The 25721-nt window shown below is 46.9% G+C and overlaps 1 protein-coding gene and 1 long non-coding RNA gene across 14 annotated transcripts in view; one reads left to right on the top strand and one right to left on the bottom strand.

Annotated features, from left to right (window-relative positions):
- The window catches only part of SLC25A37 (solute carrier family 25 member 37), a 47770-nt gene extending 40446 nt beyond the window's left edge, over window positions 1-7324 (bottom strand). For 3 of the 7 annotated variants that reach the window (XM_086416461.1, XM_086416462.1, XM_086416455.1), the window contains exon 1: window positions 6782-7123. Coding sequence is in view for 1 of the 7 variants with exons in the window: in XM_086416455.1 (XP_086272581.1) it covers window positions 6782-6991 (210 nt within the window). In the remaining 6 variants the exon portion in view is untranslated. Of the gene's footprint in view, window positions 1-5678; window positions 6097-6781; window positions 7124-7303 lie in introns of those variants that run through there. The other 4 variants (XM_086416459.1, XM_086416465.1, XM_086416466.1 and 1 more) reach the window with 4 other exon arrangements.
- LOC147367384 (uncharacterized) overlaps window positions 5916-25721 on the top strand; it is a 78991-nt gene continuing 59185 nt past the window's right edge. For 3 of the 7 annotated variants that reach the window (XR_015170061.1, XR_015170055.1, XR_015170054.1), the window contains exon 1: window positions 6097-6373. This is a non-coding gene — a long non-coding RNA (uncharacterized LOC147367384). Of the gene's footprint in view, window positions 6374-25721 lie in introns of all 7 variants that reach the window. The other 4 variants (XR_015170052.1, XR_015170053.1, XR_015170058.1 and 1 more) reach the window with 2 other exon arrangements.

Raw genomic sequence — 25721 nt, 5'->3', positions numbered from 1 at the left:
CAGTGTAACCATGAGAAAGCTGTGGCCAGACTCCGAAACGTCTGAATGCACAATTTCAGGGGCAGAAAGGTTCAGGGCCAGGACAAGGCCCTTAGAAGTAACAGCCATGAACCTGAGTGGCGTAAAGAATAGAGGGATATGGGACTTCCCTGGTGGTCTGTGCTTCCAATGCAGGGGGCATGGGTTTGATCCCTGGTTGGGGAAGTTCCACAGACTGTGCAGTAGGCAAAAGAAAAAAAGAATGTAGGCATTTGGATGTTAGTCAAGTGGTGACCAAAATGGAACACTCTCAGGATGATAATAGAATTCAGGATGGACGAACAGTCTGTGAGCCAGATGTCAACATCCAGAGGATGAAGGAAAGTGGCTGGATCACATTGTCATTGATGATGATGGTACTGAAGCTGAAAGGTCCCACCCAGAGGACAGTCCTACACAGGAGGTAATGATAACCGCTGTAAGGACTTAACCCTCACAGATACCCAGGACATCAGTACCATTTTTTCCTTCTTTTATAAATGGAGAAACCAGGCAGAGAGGTGAAGACATTTGCCCCAGGTCACACCCAAGTGGGAAGCAGGACCACAGTCTGGATCAAGAGTCCCTCCCTCTACCCACCCTGCCATCCCAGTGGAGAAGAAGGTGAGTGGTAACACAGGGAGAAGAGGGACAGATGCTGGTGGAAGTGGATGGCAGGAGCCTCAAAGGGAAAGGAGAGCTTGATAGGGTGAGCAAGGGGAGAAGAGGGACAGATGCTGGTGGAAGTGGAGGGCAGGAGCCTCAAAGGGAAAGAAGAGCTTGATAGGGTGAGCAAGTAACAGTGGGAGGGTCGCAGCCCCAAGGTGCCTGATTTAAACTAATGGGCATCATCTCTACCTGAGAGGCATTAGGGAGAGGCCTCAGGAGAAGCGCTGGATGTCTATCGGCAGAGGGAGGAGGAAGGAACATTCAGTGAAGATGTAAAGGAGTCAATTACAAGGAACTTTCACAGGGTCCAGGGGAAAAATAAAGAAGGAAGCCAGGGAAAGTTGGTTCAGGAAAGAGAAAGCAGGAAGGAAATTAGCTTCTGCATTTCATAAATAAGGAAACTACCAGAACTCCGAAAAGCTAAGTGTCCCACCCAACCGGTAAGTCAAAAGCCTGGGATCTGAACTACCCCAAGCCAGTTCTCTGCCGGTGAGAATTCAGGCTCAGAAGGAGTCTGAGGGCACATCTGAGACTTCCCTGGTGGCTCAGACGGTAAAGCGTCTGCCTACAATGCAGGAGACCTGGGTTCAATCCCTGGGTCAGGAAGATCTCCTGGAGAAGGAAATGGCAACTCACTCCAGTATTCTTGCCTGGAAAATCCCATGGACAGTTGAACCTGGCAGGCTACAGTCCATGGGGTTGCAAAGAGTCAGACACAGCTGAGCGATTTCACTTTCACTTTCACTTGCAGTTAAAGTGATTGGAGGAAGCTTCCTATGAAAAATGGTGACAGTAAACATTCCAAGGTGTTGACTGGGAGAGGAGGGCAGGCTTTGGGCCAAGCAGAACTCACAAGGAAGATTTAAAACAAAAAGAAAACTCTCTGGGCAGGAAAGCTTGGGGACCCAGGGGACACAGGAAAAAAGCCAGGAAGTTCGGGGGTTCAAGAGAGACCGCCAAAGGTTTCCTTGAACACAAGCAAACCAGTTCATCCAGGGCATCAGGGAACGCCAGAGGGGTCCAGACCCCAAGCCTGTAAACAAAGGAAAGCAGGACTCGAGTTTGGAGACTGATCACCACCCCAAAGATCGAGGGGACAAAGGCCCTAATCAATGAAAGGGCCACAGTGGCTAAAACGTGCCCAGGGGCAACCAGGAAAGGCATAGGATGCCCACTCCACAGAGCGACACCCTCTGCCTTATGTGACAAGCCCTCTACCTCAAGGGCACGCCCCCTACCCCTTGTGCACCCCAAGGCGTGATTTGAAAAATGTAATTGAACTCCCCCTCCAAGTTAGCCCCAGTGCCTTCCCCTATTGAAGATCTGAGGTCGCCTTGGCTGCCCGCTGTAATCTCAGGGGCTACCCTCCAAGCCCTCTGCCCTGGCCTTGCCCTCCCCCATTTCCGGACAGAGGGGGCCAGCGGCAGGCAGGAAAGGGGCCACGTGGGGGCCGAGCGCTGTCTCTGGGACCAGATCCCTGCCCCCACTCCTCCAAGAGACCCCAGGCCTGGGCATCAGCACGTGGCCTGGGCATTCATGAAACAAACAACAGTACAGAAGTTCAAAAAGAATTCCTCGCTGGACTCCATGCCACTCCCAGATCCACCTTAGAGAAAAGTGCTCCTTCCCACTGAAGGAGGATGGCGAAGAAGGGAAGGGCAGGATCGGAAGGAGACTGAAAAATCACTGAACTTTTGTCGCAAAAAACGAGAGCAACTTGGGATTTCACACTCTTTCGAAGCGGAGTGGCATCTCCTGGGCTGTATGTGGTTTTGAAAGCACTGGAGAGGGTGGGAGGGAGGGACGCTGGCAGCTGCCTTCGTCACCCCGTCCCATACTGAGGGCCCTAGCAGTCTGCTTGGCACTGCGGAGACCAAGATGAGGAAAGCCAGAGGTGGAGGAACACTGAGCTGCCTGGCACCTGCCCGCCTCGCTGCTGCTGCTCCTCGGAGCTCAGCACTGCCAGGGACAGAAACCCCCGAGGCCAAGCAAGGCTTCCAACTGGCTCAGCACCCACCAGCTCCTAGAGAGAAGGCTTAGACTCAACCAGCTCGGCCGGCTGTCAGTGCCCTGCCATCCGGCTGCACCCTAGCGGGGCAGGAGGGCTTCCCCCAGCAGAGCTTAAAGGGACTGCGTTTCCCTGACAAGCAAAGCAAGAGAAGGGTCAGCGGAAGTTCTCTTGCTTCAAATCTTTCCTGTTTCCTTCTGCCCTTGCTTTCGCCACCGCAGGACGCAGGGCATGGTCGGAGAGCGGTGTGCCTAATCTGGTTGGAATTTCCTCCTCCACCCACCTGGCATTCTCCCCACAGTCCTGAGCGCTCCGGACCAGGGGCTCTCACGTCCACCCTAAGTGCTGGTCTAGGCGACCACACCACTGGCCCCTCTGGAGCACCAGGGGGAGAGGCGTATGGCAGAGCTGCTGCAAAGCCCCAGCTGGAATGCAACAAGTCATGGCGACCTCTGGGTGACAGCCCTACAGGGTCCCCTCGCTCCCTCCCTTGGGACCACTGCGAGGTCCTGGCAGCCTGTCCCTTTACAGATGAGTAAGCAGTCATATGCCACTACCGTGGGGCCAAGAGAGAGAGGAAGACACAGAAAGGAGGAGGAAAGTTGCCAAAAGTCTTCTAAATCCCCACTTAAGAATCACAGGCTGTTGACTGCTGGAACTTGAGAGGTGTTAGTGATGATGAGGTTCAGTGTTTTCTCAGACTTTTTGGCCTAGCCAGAGGTACATTTTGCACAGCCACTCAGGGAACACACATACACACAACCCAGACTGTCACAGAGCAACAGTACTTCTTACCGCATGCCACACATGCTTCTATTTAATATTTTGTACTCTCACCAACCTGGCTTTTTAAGAATGTTTCTCCCACTAATGGTCACCACCCTTTGAAAAATGCAAGTCATTAAGGTGACATTGGGTGGAGGGGATTTCACAGAAAAGTATATGCAATATTACAATGTGAAGCATTAGCCAGGCTGACTTTCCACACTTAAGACACAACAGAGCAGCTTGCTGGGCTCAGAAATCAAAGTGACCAGTCCTGAGCACCATGGTCCACACACCAAAAAGGAGAGAAAAACTGGAAAACACAGGCCCATCCAACACGCTCACTGAACTTTACAAGATCAAGGTTAAAAATGTGTGCCTTATAAAATACAAAAACAAAACAAAACCTTTTTTTTCCTCTCAAGATACAATTTACATTGATTGGGCTTCAAGTGTAATTAATTATTTCAAATTGCAAGTAACATAAAAAGAGGACAATGAGTATTCTGTGTTCGTAGAAAGGAGGACAGGTGAAAAATAGGAAATATTAACTGGTCCATAGTCCCCATTTTCCTAGTGACAGAACAGTGCCTAAAGAATGAAGCAAGTTAGGGGCTGGGCTTGAACCCCAACCCAGGGCTCCTGACTCAGTTACTCACAGTCTCCACCATCCCTGTTATTTAAGAAGAACACAGTGAAGGTCTCCCCAAGTGGAGCGTTTCCTTGGCCCCTGACATCTCATGTTGGACATCGACACTTGTGTTGGTTTCAGCATACCTCCATCGCAGCCTTGCTGGGGTCACACAGCGGGGCTCATGCCACTTAACTCTCTCTGTGCTTTTTAGCCCCACTGCAAAATGAAAAGAGTAATCCAAAGAAACTGTAGCAAAAAAAAAAGAAAAAAAAAAACCACCAAGAGGTACTTTAAAGCCAAACCGGGATGCTCAAAACCAGAACCCCCAAGGGTCTTTATTCAGAGCCAGGATTATAATCCGAGAATCTAGAAATTGTTCCTGGTTAGCTAACCCAAACCTGTATTTTATTATTTTTAAAATTTTATTTTATTTTTTGGCTGCACCACACAGCACGTGGGATCTTAGTTCGCAGACCAGGGATCGAACTCGTGCCCCCTATGTCAGAAGCGCAGTTAACCACTGGACCACCAGGGAAGGTTCCCCAAACCTTCATTTTACAGTCAAGTTCCACAAAATGACAGCCCAGGACCACACACATGACATTAACCCGTCCACAAGTGAAAACTGCTACAGAAAGCAATACTAAGTACATAGTGACAAGTGGATCAAAACATACCAACACCTAGAGAGCAGAAGGAGGGGCAGGGAAGAAACTAAACACAGATCACACAATTCAAACACATGCAACTAACCCCTTGTAAGGGGCTTCCCCAGTGGCTCAGCAGTAAAGAATCCACCTGCCATGGAGGAGATCCAAGAGATCCAGATCCCTGGGGTCAGGAAGATGCCCTGGAAAAGGGAGTAGAAGCCCACTCCAGCACTCTTGCCTAGAGAACCCATAGGCAAAGGAGCCTGATGGGTTACAGTCCATAGTGTCGCAAAACAGTCAGACACGACTGAGCGACTTAGCACGCACCCAAGAGTGTCATAGGGAGGTCAAAAGGCATAACTAACCCTAAAAACAAGCTCCAATGATGCCTTGAACCAAACTCACAGCAGAGGTCAAGAGCCTCAGAAGTGGTCTAGTTCTTTGACGGCTCATGCCTGCTCAAATGACATCTCCCAGCTCCTAACCTTCCCACACTCTGTCCAAGGCACTTGAGACAACAACTTCAAATATGGGGACTTTTTATTACATGTGAAGGATTATTTCCTATACAAATGCCACCTGGTGTCCGTCCACGGTCTTTCTTGGAGTGACTTTGAAAACCTAAGAGAAAAAATCTCCTTGTGGCCTCCATAACCCTGGCAGGCAAGGACGGTTCCTTTAATCTCCCTCTGGCATGCCGGAGAGCAGAGGGGTGATGACTAAGACCCAGCAGCACAACATAAGACTTGGGGCTCACCTTAATGTGAATGCCCATGGCCTTCTCTCTGGATTGGTGTCTGTTCAGCCACTGACTGCCAGCTCTAAGAACTGCTCAGAGCAAGGAAAACCCTCTGCATTAGACATTCTGGCCTTCCCACCGCTCATGTGGGGCCAGCATCAGAAACAAGATACAGACGCTAGTTGGGGAACTCACCACCTAGAGAAGTCCCCAAATCTCCGAAGCACACCGGGGCTGGAGTCGGCGGATACCCGTGGTGCATGATGAGCCCTGGCAGGCTAATCCCGTTCACCGCTCTGTGCCTCAGTTTCTTCATGTTAATTCCCACGGCTACTGTACGAATTAGATGAGTTCTGCCTACAGAACTGCAATGTATCAATAATAGTATTACTTCCCCGTAGCACTCTATCTATCCTCTGGCCATTCTGTATCCTGAACAAGCTGACTTAGTGCAGCTCAGGCAAAAATCCGCCTGGTTAAAGCTACCTCCTGACAGCAATGCATTTAAAACTACCCGGGAAGCGCGGGGCAAACTGAACGGCTATTACACAACCCATAAGAAAGGCTACGTAGCACGCGCTCTCCCTGCCTGCCCGCCTCCCTACAACAAAATGAGAAGGCAAATGTCACTGTAAATCTCACTGCCTCTCAGCTGCTCGGCTGCCAAAGGGCGGGCGGCCGGGCCAGCCGGGTCGGGGCCACGTTTCTCGGCGCGACTATGGTTAGCGCTCCCGGCGGCGAGCCCCTCGGGGACGGCGCACGTGTGCGGGAGCCCCGATCACCCGGCAGCGGCCAGCTGACGCCACTCGCCGCGGCTCGGACACCGAGCGCGCCAGTGGGAGCCGCGACCAGCCGGGACCGCAAACCCTCCGATCGCGTGGCCAGACGTGGTAAGACTGCTCAAAGCCATACCGGCCGGCTCCGTCTGGAGCCCCGCCGCCACCGCCGAGGCCAGCGGTGCTCTCGCCTTCTCCTCGCCGGCGGCAGCGCCGCCAGCAGCCTGGGCCTGGAACTCGGCGGGAGCGGCGAAGCGGGGCGCCGGCTGGGGCACCCTCGTGGGCGCGGGAGGGGGGGGGTTGCCCCCGGGGGCCCAAGCGCACAGCGGAAGGAGCTACGCGGCGCACTCCCAGGCGCCCCGGCTGCGCGCGCCAGCTCCCGGTGGGACCCAGGAGATCCGGGGGGCGCCGCGGCGCTAAGGAGAGCGCGGTTGCGGAGGGCTGCTTCCAGGCGGCTCCGGCGCGGGATGCATAAGCACACGCGTGCGCTCGCCCGTTCTCTAAAGTCTCCTGGCGCCTCACCTTCACTGAGTCTACCGGGTACATGACCGAGTGCTCCAGGATCCCGGCCATCGCTCCGGCTGTCATGTGGGTGGATAAGGAGGCGCTGGTCGGCAGGTTCTCATAGTCCTCCGACCCAGCGTCCTTGCAGCCGCCGCCGCCATCTCGGCTGTCCCCATCCATCCTGCGCGCCCTAGCCTGGCTCCCTACGCCGCCGCGGCGTAGCTCCATTCGCCGGCTCCGCGCGGCGCGGGAGGCTGCAGGAGGCGGGCGGGGCGGGGGAGGGGGCGAAAAACTTCACTTCTTTAAAGTGGGAACCACCTCCCCGGTGCTGCGGGGCCTGACGCCATGGCGGGCTGGGGTGGAGCAGAGGGGCCCGAGACACCAATCACTGAAAATGAAGAGACGGGCTGCGGCCGCGCCATTGGTGTGCAGGATAGTGGGGACCCGCCTCCCTGTGTGACGTAACTGTCCAGTGCAAATTTCCAAGCTACCGGACGGGGGCGAGAGGAGGACGTGGGGTGTCCCGGGAAGTCGTCTTACCTCTTGGTGGTGTGGTGCTGCCTGGCTTGGAGCAGGCCAGGGGGGCAGCTGCTGGGAAGGGTCACCCGGACCGCAGAGGGGGAAGTGCTTGCGGCTGGAGGGGGATCCGGAACAGCGGCCAGTCTACCCACAGACCCCGGGATTTTGTTGCCAACAGTATTGCTCAGCAAGCTTTGGCATTCCTCGGGTCTGGAGCAGCTAAGTTACTGCGAATGTCATTTATAGAGCAATTCTTGTGGCTGGAGGAGGAGTGGGGGCGCACGTGGGGGTGGATGGAGTTCCAGAATTGAGGACCCACTGCGCGATACGAGGGGTGCACCTCCTTTTCTGCAGCACAAGAGCATGTACCGTGGAGGGAACAAAGTGAAATCTCGAGATCCTGCGCCAGGCTGCTTCGTTGGCGCGAATACTAAAGTTTTTCTTTCTCAAAAGAAAACACGTGATCCGTAGAGCAAAGTTTATTCCTCCTTATTCTCACAAAGGGGCTAAAGCCACACAGCCCTGGACTGGTGAAGACGATAAATGGTCACCAGGATGAAGCCCTTCTGAATGGGCACCTTCAGCACGTTTTCCTCGGGCAGGAAAGGCTTTAAACGCCTGGCCTCACAATAGAGAGAAAAGTGACGAAGAGAGTAAAATCTTGCAGCATTGCATCTGCCTGGGCTTCCCCGGTGGTACAGTAGTAAAGAGTCCACCTGCCAAGCAAGGAGACCCGAGTTCCATCCCTGAGTCAAGAAGATCCCCTGGAGGAGGAAATGGCAACTCACTCCAGTATTCTTGCCTGGTAAATCCCATAGACAGAGGAGCCTGAGGGGCTACAGTCCATGGGGTCACAAAGAGTTAGACACAGCTGAGCAACTGAGTGCACATGTATAGTTCTTTAAAGACTCAGGTCTTCTAGTTCATAAACTCATCCCAAGCTATTAAATATCTTCTTAAATAAAGTGTAACCCAGGTTACTTTATTGTAACCTAAATAATAATGTCTTCTCCATCTGGGAGGAAGAGGGAGGAATCAAAAATTAGGGGAGTAACCTGTCTGTTTATCTAAGGCTCCCTGAAATGTGTGTCTAAATGTGCATGTTCTGGGCTTGAGATTTGGCTTGAGCTGATCAACTTTTACTGCATCTTATCCGTAGAAGACTTCTAGTCAGGAAAGCTGTTCCTTGAGATATGAAAGGGTGGGGGAGACCCTGAAGATGCTGTATCTCCTCCTTGGCCTCACCCTGGTCCCAAGATTCGAGTCACAGTCACCCAGACAGCTCCCCGGGATTTGAGATTCAGTGATGTGAACAATGTCAATAGAGGCTTCAAGACCTAGGGGACTGTTTCTGAATTTTCAGTAGCTGCCAATAGTTGCTCCCAAGAGAAGTGCTAAAGATGGGATAGGTAAAAACAAGCTCTGCATTTAGTCATTCCTGGAGACAAATTTCCCTGCTTTTGCTAAAGGTGATTTTCAAGAAACACTGGTTAAAACCTGTTGATACTCATTTAAAAATAGATACCCTTTAACCAGTAAGTATTAACTCATCATCTCACTTCAGTGACCAACACTCTGAAAATACAGGATGCTCTTCAAAGCATTGTTCATAGTAATAAATAATTGGAAACAAGCTAAGGGTTCAACTAGAGAGGAATAGCTGAGCAATTACGATACTTGTGTTAGTGAAATATTATGAGGCCATTAATTGTGGTTATGCAACAACATGGGAAATAATTATGATGTAGGTAAGAAAACAAAGCAGAGTTCTATGAACACTACATTCACCAAGATGTAAATATGCACATAAAAAGAGTGAAGTGGTTATGGTGATAGTGATGTAGGATTACAGTTATGTTTACTATATTTTTCAGACAAACAATGCTTGTATTGTTTCTGTAATTGAAAAACATATAAAGAATGAAAGTGGATCATTCTTTGTAGGATCTACTCTCTCGATGGATGAGAAAACCCCTGAACTCTGCAGTGGTGATATTGGTGGAGAAAAGTCAGCCCGTAGATGCTTAAACGCACTCTTGGCATTTGTGAACATCCTCATAATCTTCACAGACATACAATTTTTTAAAAATTTCATTAAATGTTAAGCTGAAGCATTTAGAAAATCTTCAAAATATTTATTATGAATATTCAGTATTTTTTCTCACCAAATGTGGTAGTTATAGTGGTTTGGCCCTCAATACCTTAAACTTCTTCTTGTACTGTAGTGGCCAGAAAATTTAAACCACATTTCTTGCAGTTGGAGTCTGCTGCTGCTGCTGCTAAGTCGCTTCAGTCGTGTCCGACTCTGTGCGACCCCAGAGACGGCAGTCCCCTGGCTCCCCCGTCCCTGGGATTCTCCAGGCAAGAACACTGCAGTGGGTTGCCATTTCCTTCTCCAATGCATGCAAGTGAAAAGTGAAAAGTGAAGTCGCTCAGTCTTGTCCGACTCCTAGCGACCCCATGGACTGCAGCCCACCAGGCTCCTCCGTCCATGGGATTTTCTAGATATGACTTAAATTCTGACAGCTGAACTAGAGAGTTCTGGGAGGTGGAAGGCAAATAGAGACCACCATCCTGCTGTTTTGCTGTTGTATGCTGCCTAGCAAAATCCTAGACCCTTGGATCAGGAGCAGTTGGGGTGGGCAGTGGCTTGCCTATTACAATAGCATCACAGTGTCTGGACCCCAAGTTCATGGATGTTGAAAGGCAGTTGTGGCAATGGGAGTGGCAACAGGAAAGGTGGCAGCACCATAGCTTCCATAGGTGGCCTCCTACACCTTGGAGGATTCGGTGGGGCTTCCCTTAGGAAGCCAGTTACGAGTTGTGAGTCTGAGAGTCATCTCTGGAGACCCCGCCTAGGTTTCCCATTCAGCAATATTCTGTACAGTAACAAATGGGCATCATAATGAGGGAGGTATCTCTGGATGTCAGAATACAGTGGCCAGCCCTGGTGCTCGACCTCTGTGGAAGGCCTGCTGGGAGGGGGGTGACATCCCCCAGACACTGTGACCCAATGCTCTGGCTCCACTGCTAACAAGAAGGGAACATCACAGGGATGCAGGGACAGAGCTGTGATCATGCCCTGCGGGGTGAACCAGGAGACTTGGATGACTTGCTGGTTCCAGCTGAATCTTAGGTAAGGTTCCTGAACGTTGAAGTTCTGAAGATGTCTTTGGTTCCCAGCTGCCTTCACCCAACTGGGAGTCCACTTAGAAGCAGGAAGCCACAGAGAATGTAGGGGGAATAGCACTTGAGTTGGAATCACAGACATGTTCAAGCTTGGGTTCCACCTCTGACCAGTTGTGTGACTCTGGCCCTTTTGGTTGGCTTGCTTCCACACCTGCTGACGATGAACATTAGTGATTAACACGTTGTTATTCAGTGGCTAAATCATGGCTGACTGTTTGTGGCCCCATGGACTGCAGCACACCAGGCTTCCATGTCCTTCACTCTCCCAGAGTTTGCTCAGACTCCTGTCCATTGAGTCGGTGATGCCATCCAACCATCTCATCTTCTCCTCCTGCCCTCAATCTTTCCCAGCATCAGGGTCTTTTCCAGTGATTTGGCTCTTCACATCAGGTGGCCAAAATATTAGAGCTTCAACTTCACCATCAGTCCTTCCAGTGAATATTCAGTGTTGATTTCCTTTAGAATTGACACACAGTGAAAGAAAAACAGAAACAAAAAAATACAGTAAAAGCCTACAATGAATTATATATAATTTGAGAGTGTTTGGAAGAAGGAAGACAGAAGGGAGTTAATGCTACACAGGGAAGACATTCAGGCTTTCTCCAAAATCTTGCTTTTCTCACAATAATTACTCAAGTCCTGTCATCTGCCTACCCACTCATGCAATGCACGTATATATTAACACTCTGCCCAGAATTTAGTCAATGCAGTGTCTTCCCCTGGGGCTCTAGAATTCCTCTACCAGGGGCGGGTGGCGGGGGAGGGGTGCCTGGAGGAACTGCATGGTGTGATGTCTCCTAGAGCATAGTGTGCTGGGTACCTGGTGTGGCTGTGCATTTTGCTTTTTTTTTGTTTTGCAATGTGCACTCCTCCACATTTTCATTATTTTTAAGTCAAGGGTTTATGTTGGGAGGGCTGAGAGGGCCACTAGACATGCAGGATCCCTCACTCATTTATACATCTGGCCCTGTAATCCCAGAAGCCTTTGCTTTCCCAAGGACAGCACTGTCTTTGCTGAGGAAGCAAGGACTGTCCTAAAAGCTATATCTGCAATTCATCCTTAGGGATGTGTCTCCTCTTGAGACCGAAGAAGAAATGGAGCCCTCCCACCAAATAAGAAAGGGGTGAGGGCAAGCCTCCAGGCACAGAAGACAGAGAGTTGCCTCTGTTTACTGGTCTTCCTTTTATAAAGGATGGTGACAAGAAAGGGTCAGAGCTAGAGGTTTAATCAGGGAATTAAGTGTTGCCCAGCTCCACTGGACAGTGAAGGAGAGAGAAGCCTGGTATGCTGCAGTCCATGGGGTCACAGGTTGGACATGACTTGAGTGAATGAACAATAGCAATCTCCCAGGAGCCTGCCAGTTTGTCGCAGACCCTGCTGCTTAAGCCCCTTGTGATAAGGCTGGAACCCCTTGCTGTGATACATGGTGGGATCCACAGACTCCCCGTCTTGTGGATTCCTGTGCCATTCTCCCTGGCAGCTGCCCCCTGCACTTTCATGGATGAGGCTCAACGATGCCAGTTGCCCCCTCCTCACATCATGGTCTCTGCACTGTGGTCATTTCCACTGTCACTCAAGAGCCCATCACCTAGTGGATGTCTCAAGGCCCAAGGGTGGAAGGGGGAGCAGGGGGGAGAAGAGCCCTGAGGCCCCAGTGGAAGCAAAGTATTGGCTCAGTTTTGGGTAGGGTGTGCCAGAACGGTGTGTTTGCATGGTGATCTTGGGCCCTGCATGGCCACCCACCGAAAGAGGTTGCACCTGTAATCTTTCCCTCTCCTCAGCCTTTTCCCACAAATATACTGAGTCCTTTGTAGCCTAACAAAATCCCTCTTTCTGGCTCCACACCTTAAACTATTGCCCTATTTTACTCCTCTATCCTGAAGTCCCCAAAAGAATGATTGCCTCAGCTACCCTTCCTTCACTAGACTCCTGAAGACTTCCTGTGGTTTTTATCTCCTGCACCTTTCTAAAGAAGCTCTTGAAAAGGTCACCCATGACCACACTTCCAGATCAGCCCATCTCTCCCAGCACAAACCTCTCAACCCAGCCTCCCCTGGAATTCCTCCCTTATTTCCACTCTCTTCCTGCCCTTCTAACAATGCTCTCTGCCTCCTTCGCCGCCTCTCCTTCCCCATAGGATGTCCTCAGCGCCCCTTATCTTCCCTTTGGTCCTCGCTTCAGTTTCCATTTTCCTATTCCCAACCCTGGCTGGGCTTTCAATTCTGACCATTTCTCTGCACTCCAGTCCCATATTTTCTTGTGCTTCCCAGATACCTCAGTCAGTTCAGTTTCTCAGTAGTGTCCAACTCTTTGCAACCCCATGGACTGCAGTATGCCAGGCTTCCCTGTCCATCACCAACTCCTGGAGCTTGCTGAAACTCATGTCCTTTGATTCGGTGATGGGTCTTTTCCAATGAGTCAGTTCTTCACATCAGGTGACCAAAGTATTGGAGCTTCAGCTTCAGTCCTTTCAATTAATATTCAGGACTGATTTCCTTTAGGATTGACTGGTTTGATCTCCTTGCAGTCCAAGGGACCCTCAAGAGTCATCTCCAGCATCACAGTTCAAAAGCATCAATTCTTTAGTGCTCAGCTTTCTCTATGGTCCAACTCTCACATCCATACATGACTAGTGGGAAAACCATAGCTTTGACTATATGGACCTTTGTTGGTAAAGTAAGGTCTCTGCTTTTTAATATGCTGTCTAGGTTAGTCATAGTCAAGGAGCAAGCGTCTTTTAATTTCATGGCTGCAGTCACCATCTGTAGTGATTTTGGGGCCCAAGAAAATAAAGTCTGTCATCGTTTCCATTGTTCCCCCATCTATTTGCCATGAAGTGATGGGACTGGATTCCATGATCTTAGTTTTTGGAATGTTGAGTTTTAAGACACCTAGCTCCACCTGAAGCTCAGACAATGGAGCAGGGTCCTAGGGCTATCATCACAAAACACCCTAAATGGGCAGCTTGAAACAGCAGCATTATACTGTCTCACAGCTCCGGAGGCTAAAAGTCCAAGGTCAAGGCATCGGCAGGGCCACCCTCCTTCCAAAGAGTCTAAGGAAGTATCCTTCCTGACCTGTTCCTAGCTTCCTGTGGCTCCCTGGCAATCCTCGACATTCCATGGCTTTAGATGTGTTATTCCAGTCTCTTCCTCCGTTGTCACGTCCCTATTTGTCTCCATGTCTACACGCACATTTCCTTCTTCTTTTTTTCTATATTTATTTATTTAATGTATTTATTTGGCTGCATCAGATCTTAGTTGCGGTGCAGGGGATCTTTGTTGCATCATGCAAAACGTTTCATTGCAGGACAGAGATTCTCTAGTTACGGCGTGCAGGCTCAGTACTTGTGGCACATGGGCTTAGTTGCTCTGTAGCATGTGGGATCTTAGTTCCCCAACCAGGGATAGAGCTTGCATCCCCTGCATAGGAAGGCGGATTCTTAACCACTGGACACTGGGGAAGTCCCCATTTCCCTCTTCTTGTTAGAACAGCAGCCACAGTGGATTAGGGGCCCGTGCTACACCAGGATGACTTCATCTTAACTTGATTGTATTTGCAGAGGTATTTCTAAATAAGACCACAGGTTCTCAGCAGACATGCATGTTGGAGGGGCACTACTGAGCTCAGGACAGGGAGGTAGAAAGACTAAAGCTACAGACCGAGGTGGGAGATACCTGGGTTCCAGTCCTGACTCAGATTCTTTGCCCCCAGTCCTTTGATCTGTGAGAGGAGGAGCTGGACCTAAAGAGGTTCTGATTGCCCTCCAGCTGAATATTTCAGATCTAAAACTGAATTCATAATCTTTCCTCCTACTTGGTAACTCCTTCTAATGCTACTTTTTCCTGTACATTTTACTTCTGTTTTACCAAGTGACAGATCTGCAAATTCAGTCATTCCTGACTCTTCTCCTTTTGGATCCTTTCAACCAGGGGAAGATCAGGCCTCTGAGAGAATGTCACTTACAGCTATGGTGACTATGTAATTTATCATCCAAACTGGGATACTTTTTGAGTGACAAGGGGCATCTGTGAGCATTCCACTAGGACAGAAAAAGGTAGCTTTGGAGAAACTAGGATATGGTCACCGTACTTCTAGCCAGACCTTGCTTTTCCATCCCTGAAAAGTGAAAGTGTTTGTCACTCAGTCGTGTCCAATTGTTTGGGACCCATGTAGTGTAGCCTGCCAGTCTCCTCTGTCCATGGAATTCCCCAGGCAGGAATACTTTAGGAAGTACCCATCCCTGAACATCCTCCCTAAACCCATGGTCCTACACCCTCCAAAGGGAGGGCTCTTCAGGTCTCTACCTGTCAAAGGTGCTCATTTCTCAATTCAGATGCTTCCCCTTCCAGGAAGCCTTCTCTGACCCTCAGAAGTGAGCTGAACCCCACCACTCTTTCATGCCTCCTTCATGGCTGTCCCAACCTTCCTTTTATTCTTACAGTTATATGGTCTTAAGTTCCTTGAGGATGTAAATTGAATGAACAATCAAGATTTATTGCAGGAATAAGCGTTTCCTTCAAAGGAAGTCCATATTCCTATAAAATAACATTAAAATTGTGCATGCATCTGTGATCTCCAAGAAGTTAAACCATGTTGTACCATAGATCCCAAGGCTCTGAACACAGAAAGTTGGTGGAGAAGAGAGAAAAAGGGGACATTTGCTTTTCTTCCAAAGCGCATGTCACAAATGCTAAAGGAAGGTGCTACACTTTTCTTGGGAGTGTGGATTTGCAAAGCTTGAGAAGTAGAAGAGACTTGGAATATGACAAAGCCTATAAGCCCGTGGTCAGAGCAGCCTGGCAGGCTACAGTTCATGGGGTTGCAAAAGAGTCGGACAGAACTTGGTGACTAAACAACAACATAAACCCAACCCACAAGTGACCAAAGAAATCTAACAGGTAAAATAACTTGTCCACGGACACAGGAGTGCATAGTGGCAGAATTGGGGTAAAAACCCAGGTGTTCGATTCAGTACTTTTTCATTCACCTGCTTTTGAAATAACCCTGGAAGCTGATAAGACTCCTTTATTGCCGTCATTAGTCTTATCTGAGATGCCTGTTTGGTAAAAATCAATAGTCATCAATGCTCCTCTCTAGTCATGTTGACATGACACAGCACATTAGCACACGGCCATATTTGCCAGATTCCACAGGGCAGTTTGAAACCGAGCCCTACCATCATTAAGAATTTGTTGGGCTTCCATGGTGGTTCAGTGGTAAAGAATCCGCATGCCAATGCAGGAAACACAGGCTCGATCCCTGGTCCAGAACGATCACACACGGAGCCACAAAGCCTGTGCGACACTACTATGCTCTAGAGCCCGGGGTCCACAGCTTCTGAGCCCACGCCCTGCAACTACTGAACCTGGCGCTCTAGAGCCCGAGCTCTGTAATAAGAGAAGCGACTGCGTTGAGAAGCGCGGGCACCACAACTGGAGAGTAGTCCCTGCTCTCTGCAACTGGAGAAAAGCCCACACAGCAACAAAGACCCAGCACAGCCAAAAATAAAATAAATAATTTTTAAAAAATTTTTGGGAAAGGTAAAGGATTTGGTGTTCATGATCCTCCAGGAAGCATAGTTGTCATATTTCCAGATGGCTGAGCATAGCGGAGGAGCTCCTTAGGAGGTGATATTCCCATATCTGGAACCTCCAGGGCCTGTTCTTCCCATGGACAGATTCTGGTCTTTCAGTTCCAACCTTAAGGTCATTTCCTCAGAACAATGTAAACCTGTCCCACAGTCTCATTTTTAAAATCTTGATTCTTTTTATTTGCTTTTGTTTTGGCTGCCCTGGGTCGTCTTTGCTTTTGCTCAGGGTTTCTCTGGTTCTGGTGAGTGGGGGCTACTCTTCATTGCAGTGCGTGGGCTCTAGAGCACAGTCTCAGCCGTTGTGGCACCTGGGCTTAGTGGTCTAGCAGCATGTGTGATCTTCCCAGACCGGGATAGAATCAGTGTTCCCTCATTGGCAGGTAGATTCTTTAACCACTGGACCACCCAGAAGCCTCATGATCATTTTCTTTAAATGTATAGCACTGATTACTTTCTTAAATTATCTTATTTGATTATTCTGTTTCTTGCTCTCTCTTTCTATTTCACACACACACTGTAAGTTTCAAGGAAACAGACACTGGATATCACATCTTCACAGCTCTGTCCTCGGTGCCTAACACCATGCCTGGCACAAAGTAGGCTCTGACTGAATAAATGCAAATGAATTAATAACAATCACCTCTTCCAGGAAGCCCCCCTGACCCTGAAGCCCTCACAGCTTTCTTCACTGAACTTCTCTAGGACTGTGTGCTACCTCACCTTCAGGACATTTATCACTTACTTCCTTGTACTGTAGTTTGTTTCAGTACACATCTTAGTCCCTCATCTGGATCCTAGGTCCTGGAAAGCAGAGTCTCTGGTTTATGCTCCTTTATAGACCCAGAACCTAGCACAGATTCCCACACAAAACAGGGCAGCAACTGGCTTGTGTTTAATCAATCGAGGAGGAAACAGAGCATAGCAGAAAAGGTGCACTTTGAACTCAAAAGTCCTGACTTATCACTTACTACCTAGCTGTGTGTCCGAGGAAAAATTACTTAGCATCTCTGGGTCTAGTTTCTCAATTGTAAAATGGACACATTAATTCCTATGTTGTAGGATTAAAAAAGAAATATAAAGAACACTTTATACGTATATGTGTGTGTGTCTGTGTGTGTGTGTATATGTATAAATATATTTGGGGGCTTCTCTGATGGCTCAGTGATTAAGAACCTGCCTGCAGTGCAGGAGATGAAGATTCGATCCCTGGGTTGGGAAGATTCTCTGGAGGAGGAAATGGCTACTCACTCCAGAATTCTTGCCTGGAAAAAAAAGAGTCAGACACAATTTAGAGACTAAACAACAGCAACAATATATATATTCAGAAATGTCATTTCCCCATTTGTGTTTGACAAGTGTTTGTCAGCTCTTACTGTGGCCATGGACATTTTTCATAGCATGCTAATGTTCATTAAGGATTTTCTGTCTCTTAACCAGCAGTTAATTTTGTTTTTTAAGAGTTTTTTCTTTTTCTTTTTTTTCAAAAATGCTAGTCTATAATATTTTTATCAAAATGTTTTTGATACATGCAAGCATATTTAATGAGGGCATGAACACGACTTGCTGTATGTAACAGCAGTGCCCAACATTTTTGGCACCAGGGACCGGTTTCATGGAAGACAGCTTTTCCACGGGCTTGGGGCAGGTTTGAGGGTAGTTTGGGGATGATTCAAGCACATTACATTTGTTGTGCACTTTATTTCTATGATGATTACATCAGCTCCACCTCAGATCATCAGGCATTGGATTCTAGAGATTGGAGACCCCTGATTTAATAGACTTCTTTTTCATATGATAATTGCTTGCTTGCTCAGTCGCTCAATTTGTGTCCAACTCTTTGTAACTCTATGGACTATAGCCCGCCAAGCTGCTCTGTCCATGAGATTTCCCAGGCAAGAATACTGGAGTGGGTTGCCATTTCCTCCTACTGGGGATTTTCCTGACCCAGGGATTGAACCCACGCCTCCTGCGTCCCCTGCATTGCAGATTCTTTACCACTGAGCCATCAGGGGAGCCCCCATAAGATCATGCTGCTGCTGCTGCTGCTAAGTCGCTTCAGTCGTGTCCGACTCTGTGCGACCCCTGAGATGGCAGCCCACCAGGCTCCCCCGTCCCTGGGATTCTCCAGGCAAGAACACTGGAGTGGGTTGCCATTTCCTCCTCCAATGCATGAAAGTGAAAAGTGAAAGTGAAGTCTCTCAGTCATGTCCGACTCTGATCGACCCCATGGACTGCAGCCTACCAGGCTCTTCCGTCCATGGGATTTTCCAGGCAAGAGTACTGGTGTGGGGTGCCATTGCCTTCTCCGCCATAAGATCATAAAAAGGACCAATTCAGATTCTTACCATTTGCGTCAAGTTCACAAAAGTCACTTCAAAGAGCTATAGCCTTCTCTCAAAGTGCATCAGTTTGGCGTGAGTAAAGCATGTTTCTTTTAAAAGGCTGTGCACTTACTCAGGTGTGAGGTTTTTTACAATGTTGCACGTTTATCCAGAGGGAAATACAGAGAGGCTGCTCTGTGGTTTAATCGCCTGGGCTGTGACAGCAGTGTGCTCATTTAATCTCCGTGTCTCTCCATTCCCAGATGTTTGGTGTCCAAGTCATGCTAAGCAATGGTAGCTTGTTGAACTCTGGAGAGTTTTCTTTATTCCTTCCTTTCATTCTCCCTTCCTTCTTTCCTTCTATCCTTCCTTTCTCCCTCCTTCCCTCCTCTCCCTTTCTTTCTTCCCCCCAACCTCCCCCCTCGCCCCCCCACACCACCGCCCGGCCAATGATAGTTAGATAGATAGTTAATTCATTGAACCACTTAGCAGTTGTGGCGAACTTTTAAGCACTTTCTCGTATCTTATTTCATTTGACCCTTAGGGCTGTTATTATAGAGTTAGATGGAGAAATGCTGGCCATGTAACGTTATCTTATGGTTGGATTGATTTGTAAGCTGTACTACCCGAGGAGGTTGATTAATAGAGCTAATATAAGCAAGAAAGGAGGTGTGACATATTACGCTGTCCTTGACCAAGTTTGGTTCAACTATTTTTTTTTTTTTATCAACTACTGGAAAAAATCATGGAATGCAAACTTATCAACCCCTTAGAAGACACAATACTAGGAGGAGTAGCTCCTTGGAAGGCTGAAAGTCAAGGTTGTGTTTTAAATCTCTAAAAACATAAAATTGTACCCTTAAATCCTGAGCCTTGTGGACATGCAAGGCAGGACGGAGTCCTCCTGGACTGATATGACTTTATGCGATACTAGAGTTGCCTGTCTGCTGAGGACAAGCTACAGCTCCCTGGATTTTTTCCTGCCTCTCTTCACTTGGATGGTGGCTATCTGTCCTTCCAGTCCCCAGTCAGATGCCATTTCCTCAGGGAAGCATCCTGACCTCACAGCTTTGCTTCTAGTTCTCAAGCTGAAAGCTCTGGAGTCATCCCAAAGTCCTAATTGTCACTCATGTAGGATGTAAAATTTATCAAGAATCATCCTGCTGTGCCTCCAACAGACAGTAGAGTTGTATTTATTATTTATTTGTGTGCAGACTAATTATTATTATTTATGGTTGCATTTATTATGTTGTTGTCTGTCTCCTATCAGTAGAATGTAAGCTTCCCAGGAGAGAGATTTCTGTTTTGTTCATAGATACTTCCCAGAATCAGCAATCATACTTAATACTAGTAGGAACTCAATAAGTATAGTTTTTGCTTTTTAAAAAATATTTATTTTATTGATAGTTGACTTACAATGTTGTGTTAGTTTCTAGTATACAACCAAGTAATTCAGCTGTACATATATATAACAGATTGTGCTGCTAACTCCAAACTCCCAATCCATTCTTCCCCTACAACCCCTCCCTCTTGGCAACCACAAGTCTGTTCTGTTTTTTGTTTAGTAGGTAAGCTCATTGGTGTTGTATTTTAGATTACATATATAAGTGATATCCTATGATATTTGTCTTTCTCTTTCTGACTTACTTCACTTAGTATGATTTTCTGTAGATCCATCCATGTTGCTGCAAATGGCATTACTTCATTTTCTTTTTAGCTAACTAATATTCCATTTTGTATATATATATACAATATGTGTAGTATATATATAATATATACATTGTATGTATATATATATAATATGTGTATTGTATGTGTATATATATACAATATGTGTATTGTATGTGTGTATATATACACAATATGTGTATTGTGTGTGTGTGTATATATATATATCTCTCACATCTTCTTTATCCATTCATCTGTTGATGGACATTTAGGTTGCTTCCACATCCTGGCTATTGTAAATAGTACTGCAATGAACATTGGGGTGCATATATCTTTTCAAATTATGGTTTTCTCAGAATATATGCCCGGAATATATGGGATTGCTGAATCATATGGCAACACTGTTTTTAGTTTTCTGAGGAATCTCCATAAGTTCTTCATAGAGGCTGCACAAATAAGAATTTATTCTTAGTGAGTAAGTGAATAAGTGGGGGTGAGTTAGGTGCCCCCCTGCTGTGCCCCCACCTCACCCTGCAATCTTTTCATAAGACTTCATACTCTGTCGTGTAGTAGGTGTTTTTCTACTTAAAAACATATCTTTAACAAACCATGAATAAATTCTGGTTGTCGTGTAATGGTTAGCTTGTCTGACCATTTTGTTAGACTGGGAACCACAAAGAGTCCAGAGCTGGTCTGTCTGGCTGACTGCTTACCCCCAGCACCCGGCACAGCGCCCTGTGCAGAGAAATAGCACATTTATTGAGTGCCAGGCACACTTCTCATGTTTGGGCACTAATTCACATAATCCTCACAACCACTCAGTGAGGCCGGTTCTGTTACTATTATTATTTTATAGATAAGGAAGCAAGGCCCTGAGAAGTTGAAGTCCAATGACTCATTGTAAAGGATGAATCTCGGATTCTGACCTAGGAAATCCAGCCTCCGAGTTCAAGCTCTAAACTACTAACTGAATTGCCTCACCTTTACGAGCCACCAATAAAACGTGTTCAATAAATGAATTGGTGAAATAAGGCTGCCAGGAAAAGGCAACGAATTCTTCAGCTGTGTGAGTAAAGGGTCAAGGAAAGGGAAGTTAATCCTGGAGTAGAATATAAGTCAGTTCAGTTTATGGTCATTCCTCTGAATACAAGAAGCTTCCTACATGTATGTGTTTAGGGTGATTCCTTTTGAACACGAGATCAGGAAGTTTCGTGTATGCATGCTCAGTCACTAAGTCATGTCCGACTCTCTGTGACCCTGTGGACTGTAGCCCTCCAGGCTCTTCTATCCATGAGATTTCCCACGCAAGAATACTGGAGTGACTTGCCATTTCCTACTCAGGGGATCTTCCTGACTCAGGGATCAAAACCATGTCTCTTGCATCTCCTTCATTGGCAGGCAGATTCTTTACCACTGTGCCACCGGGGAAGCCCCTCTATATCAGTGCTGTTGTTCAGTAACTAAGCCATGTCTGACTCTCTGTGACCACTTGGACTGCAGCATGCCAGGATTCTCTGTCCGTACCATCTCCCAGAGTTTGCTCAAATTCATGTCCATTGAGTTGGTGATGCTATCTAACCATCTCATCCTCTGTTGCTCCCTTCTCCTTTTGCCTTCAATCTTTCTCAGCATCAGGGTCTTTTCCAATGCTCTTTGCATCAGGTGGCTAAAGTATTGAAGCTTCAACTTCAGCAACAATCCTTCCATTGGCAGTCCTTCAGGGTTGATTTCCTTTAGGATTGACTGGTTTGATCTCCTTGCAGTCCAAAGAACTTAAGTGGATCCGAAGACTTAAACCACAATGGCAGAAGGTGTGGAAATTAGGAAACACTGCTCAGTCTTTGAGGAGGTGGTGGTTCACATCCAGGGATTTTTGTGGGCAGGGACCCAGTCTGATGCTCTCGCTCAAGGGCAGACCTGGGTAGATGGGTTTAAGTCACAGGAAGGCACAACTGAGCTTACTTGGTGGCAGAACTGATAGTTAGAGACATTCAAAACCTGAGGGTCAGGACTTCCATGGCAGTCCGGTGATTAAGACTCTGCCTTCCAATACAGGGGGGTGCAGGTTCAATCCCTGGTCAGGGACTTAAGATCCCACATGCTTCACGGCCAAAAAACTAAAACATAAAACAAAAGCAATACTGTAACAAATTCAATAAAGCCTTCAATAAAATGATCCACATCAAAACAGTCTAAAAAAAATCTTGAGTGTCCATCGACAGATGAATGGATAAACAAAAAGTGGTATGCACATACCATGGAGTACTATCCAACTTTAAAAAGGAAAGAAACTCTGACACATGCTACAGCGTAGATGACTCTTAAAGACATTACACTAAGTGAAATAAGCCAGACACAAAAGAACAAATTCTATGGGCTTCCAACTACTTGAGATACCTAAAGTAGTCAAATTCATAGAGACAGAAACAACAATGGATACCAGAGTCTAGGGGGACAAGAGAATGAGGATTTATTGTTTAACAGGTACAGTTTCCATTTCAGATAATGAAAAAGTTTTGGAGCTGAATGGTGGGAAGTTCATATAAGAACAAGGAAATGTACTTAATGCCACAGAACTGTACACTTTAAAATGATTAAAATGGTAACATTATGGTACTTAATCACAATAAAATAAAATTTAAAGACAAACAAACAAGGTCTGCGCTATGAGATAATAGGATTCCCACCATTGGCAGTGAACAAAGGGAGACCAGACATGAGGGGAAATACATGGGCACTCGTGAGTTTGGGTGGGAGTTGGACTGAGTGGCCCTTAAGATCCTTTTCAGTTTGTAAGTTTTTATTTGTTTTTAACATTTTGGAGGCATTTACTAGGCATGAACTATCTTGTTGAGTCTCTATCAGTCTGTAAGAAAGCACTGTCCTCGTCTCCATCTTATAAACAGGAAATGGAGGCATAGAGATCTCCGGTCTTGTGCTCAAGCCCTTCCGGGTTCTAAGGCTGAGGATGGGACTCCAGAGATAGCACTGTGGTATAGCACAAAGACTGCACCAAGGATGAAACCTAGAGGCTTGGTGACTTATATGAGGCTACACTGAGCTAGCCAGGTCTTCCAGTAACTCCATGCTGCCTCTCTACTCTTTATGCCTCCTCCCTGGGGGCATCAAATGCCCCCAACAGCTTCTGAGGATGTTACGAAGATCAAGATGTCCTATGAGAGGCATAAAGCCTGAACCAACACTGACTGTATCATTACTGTCTTTCAGAGTCAATTTCTCTGATTAATAAGCAGGCTACCTTGTTATTGCCATCACAATTTCCCATGTCACCACCTCTATGTTTCTTTACTTAAAAGGTGATTAAAAATAATGGCTGGAGAATACAACCACTTCCATACACTCAATGCCCATTTTAATTTTATAAGCATTGCACTCTGTATTTGAGATGGTCTTTAAATGCTTTGAAGCAGAGTCAACCAGCACTGCCCAATAGAAATACAGTGCCATGAATGTAATTTTAAATTTTCTGGTTGCCACATTAAAAATAGTAAAAATGGAGAAATGAATGTTAATAATATATGTTGTTTATTCCAATTTATTCAATATATTTATGATGAGATATTTTACATTGTTTTTTCAAGCATGCATGCTCAGTTGCTCAGTCATGTCTGTTGTAGCCCACCAGGCTCCTCTGTCCATGAGATTTTCCAGGCAAAAATGCTGGAGTGGGTTGCTGTTTCCTACTCCAGGGGATCTTCCCAACCCAGGGATAGAACCCATGTCTCCTGCATCTTCTGCATTGGCAGGGAGATTCTTTAACACTGTGCCACAAGCTCACTTTACCCTTTTTTCATATTGTCCTTGAAATCGGTATATATTTCATACTCACAGCACATCTCAGTTTAGACCAGGCACATTCCAGGAAGTCTACTCAACACTCTGTAACAGCCTGCTTGGGAAGAGAATCTTAAAAACTGGATACATGTATATTCCTAACTGATTTGCTTTGCTCTACACCTGAAACTAATATAACACTGTAAATCAACTATACTCCAATATAATTTTTTTTTAATTTTTAAAAGTTATGTTCATACTATACTGTAGTCTATTAACTATGAAGGTGATCCCTGGGTCAGGAAGATCCCCTGGAGGAGGAAATGGCAACCCACTTCAGTATTCTCACCTGCAGGATTCCGTGGTCAGAGGAGCCTGACAAGCTACAATCTATGGTTGCAGAGTTGGACATGATGAGCACACACACATAACATTATGTCAAAACTGCAGACCATCATCTGACTTTGCAGGGTGGCCACAAACCTTCAATTCATCAAAAAAAAAAAAAAACCTCAGTATCTGTGAAGCCTGATAAAGCCAAGTGCAATAAAGCAAGGTATGCCTGTATTTTAAGTCATTTTACTCTTTTATGATTCCTTATTTCCTTCACTCCACCCCAGCTCTCCTTAATTTTTCCGGTTGCCATCACTGTGATAACACGAGCACAGAGGTGAGACTCAGGTCCCCTACAAGCCAGTCCCAGGTGCCATTGCTATGCTACGTGACTCAGCAAATCAACATCCCCTGTGGCTTCAGTTTCCTCCTCTGTGTAATGAGGAGGTTGGGTTATTCAAGTATTCATTCAGTCCTTCAGACGGTCAGTCAACAAACATCAAGTGCCTGAAAGCGCTGACCACAGTTCTGGGTGCTCTCTGATCATCACTTCCTTCTGATTCTATGCTTTTCTGTTCCCTGTGACTTCTGGGTGGTTGTTTCTCTGTTGCCATGTGCTGGATCTCACAGATTGAAGATTTCTGTTCCCAAAAGAAACCAGAGACTCCGCAGGCAGATCGGACAGTCCATGCTAGTGAATTTCTCAGTAGCAGTGGCCTCCTTAGTTGACTTTAGAGGTTTTGACCAACATTCATCTAAAGCTCTTCGTAATAAACCCATGGCACTGAGAGGGTAGAGAGAGAAAAAGGTGAAACAAACAAAAAAAATCCCTAAATTGATCTTCTATATAGAAATATGATTTATAATTGTTATCAGTTAGTTCTTGGGGGCTTCCTAGGTGGCACAGTAGTAAAGAATCCGCCTGCTAATGCAAGAGACTCAGATTATCTTCCTGGGTGGGGAAGATCCCCTGGAGAAGGAAATGGCAACCCACTCCAGCATTCTTGCCTGCAAAATTCCTTGGACAGAGGAGTCTAGTAGGCGACAATTCATGGAGCTGTAAAGAGTCAGACATGACTGAGCACACACGCCAATACTTGGTGGGGGGAGATGGGGTGGCTACAGAACGATACCCTTCACCACTTTGGCAAGGAGGGAACTTTAGCTTCCTTCTGGAGGTTATAAGTCCAAAGTCTGCTCACATCAGAGGTGGGCTGTCACCTGAAAGAGAGGGGAGGATGCCCAGGTTCCCAAAAACTGACTAAGTAACAATTTTCCAATTAAAGGGGAAAAAAAAAAAAGAATGGACCTTGAAGGCATTCTGCTAAGTAAATGCATTGCACATGTGGGTGCTAAGTCACTCAGTTGTGTCCGACATTTTGCAAACTTAACTCTTTGTGACCCAGTGGACTATAGCCCACCAGGCTCCTCTGTCAAAGGGATTCTCCAGGCAAGAATACTGGAATGGGTTGCCATTCCCTTCTCCAGGGGATTGAACCCGGGTCTCTTACATCTGCATAGGCAGGTGAGTTCTTTACC

Source organism: Bos grunniens, chromosome 8 (genome assembly GCF_055505025.1).
Source record: "Bos grunniens cultivar Pamir isolate PY7600 chromosome 8, Bosgru_T2T1.0, whole genome shotgun sequence".
In the NCBI taxonomy this organism is placed as follows: Eukaryota; Metazoa; Chordata; class Mammalia; order Artiodactyla; family Bovidae; genus Bos; species Bos grunniens.
This window is presented reverse-complemented; position numbering and strand designations above follow the sequence as displayed.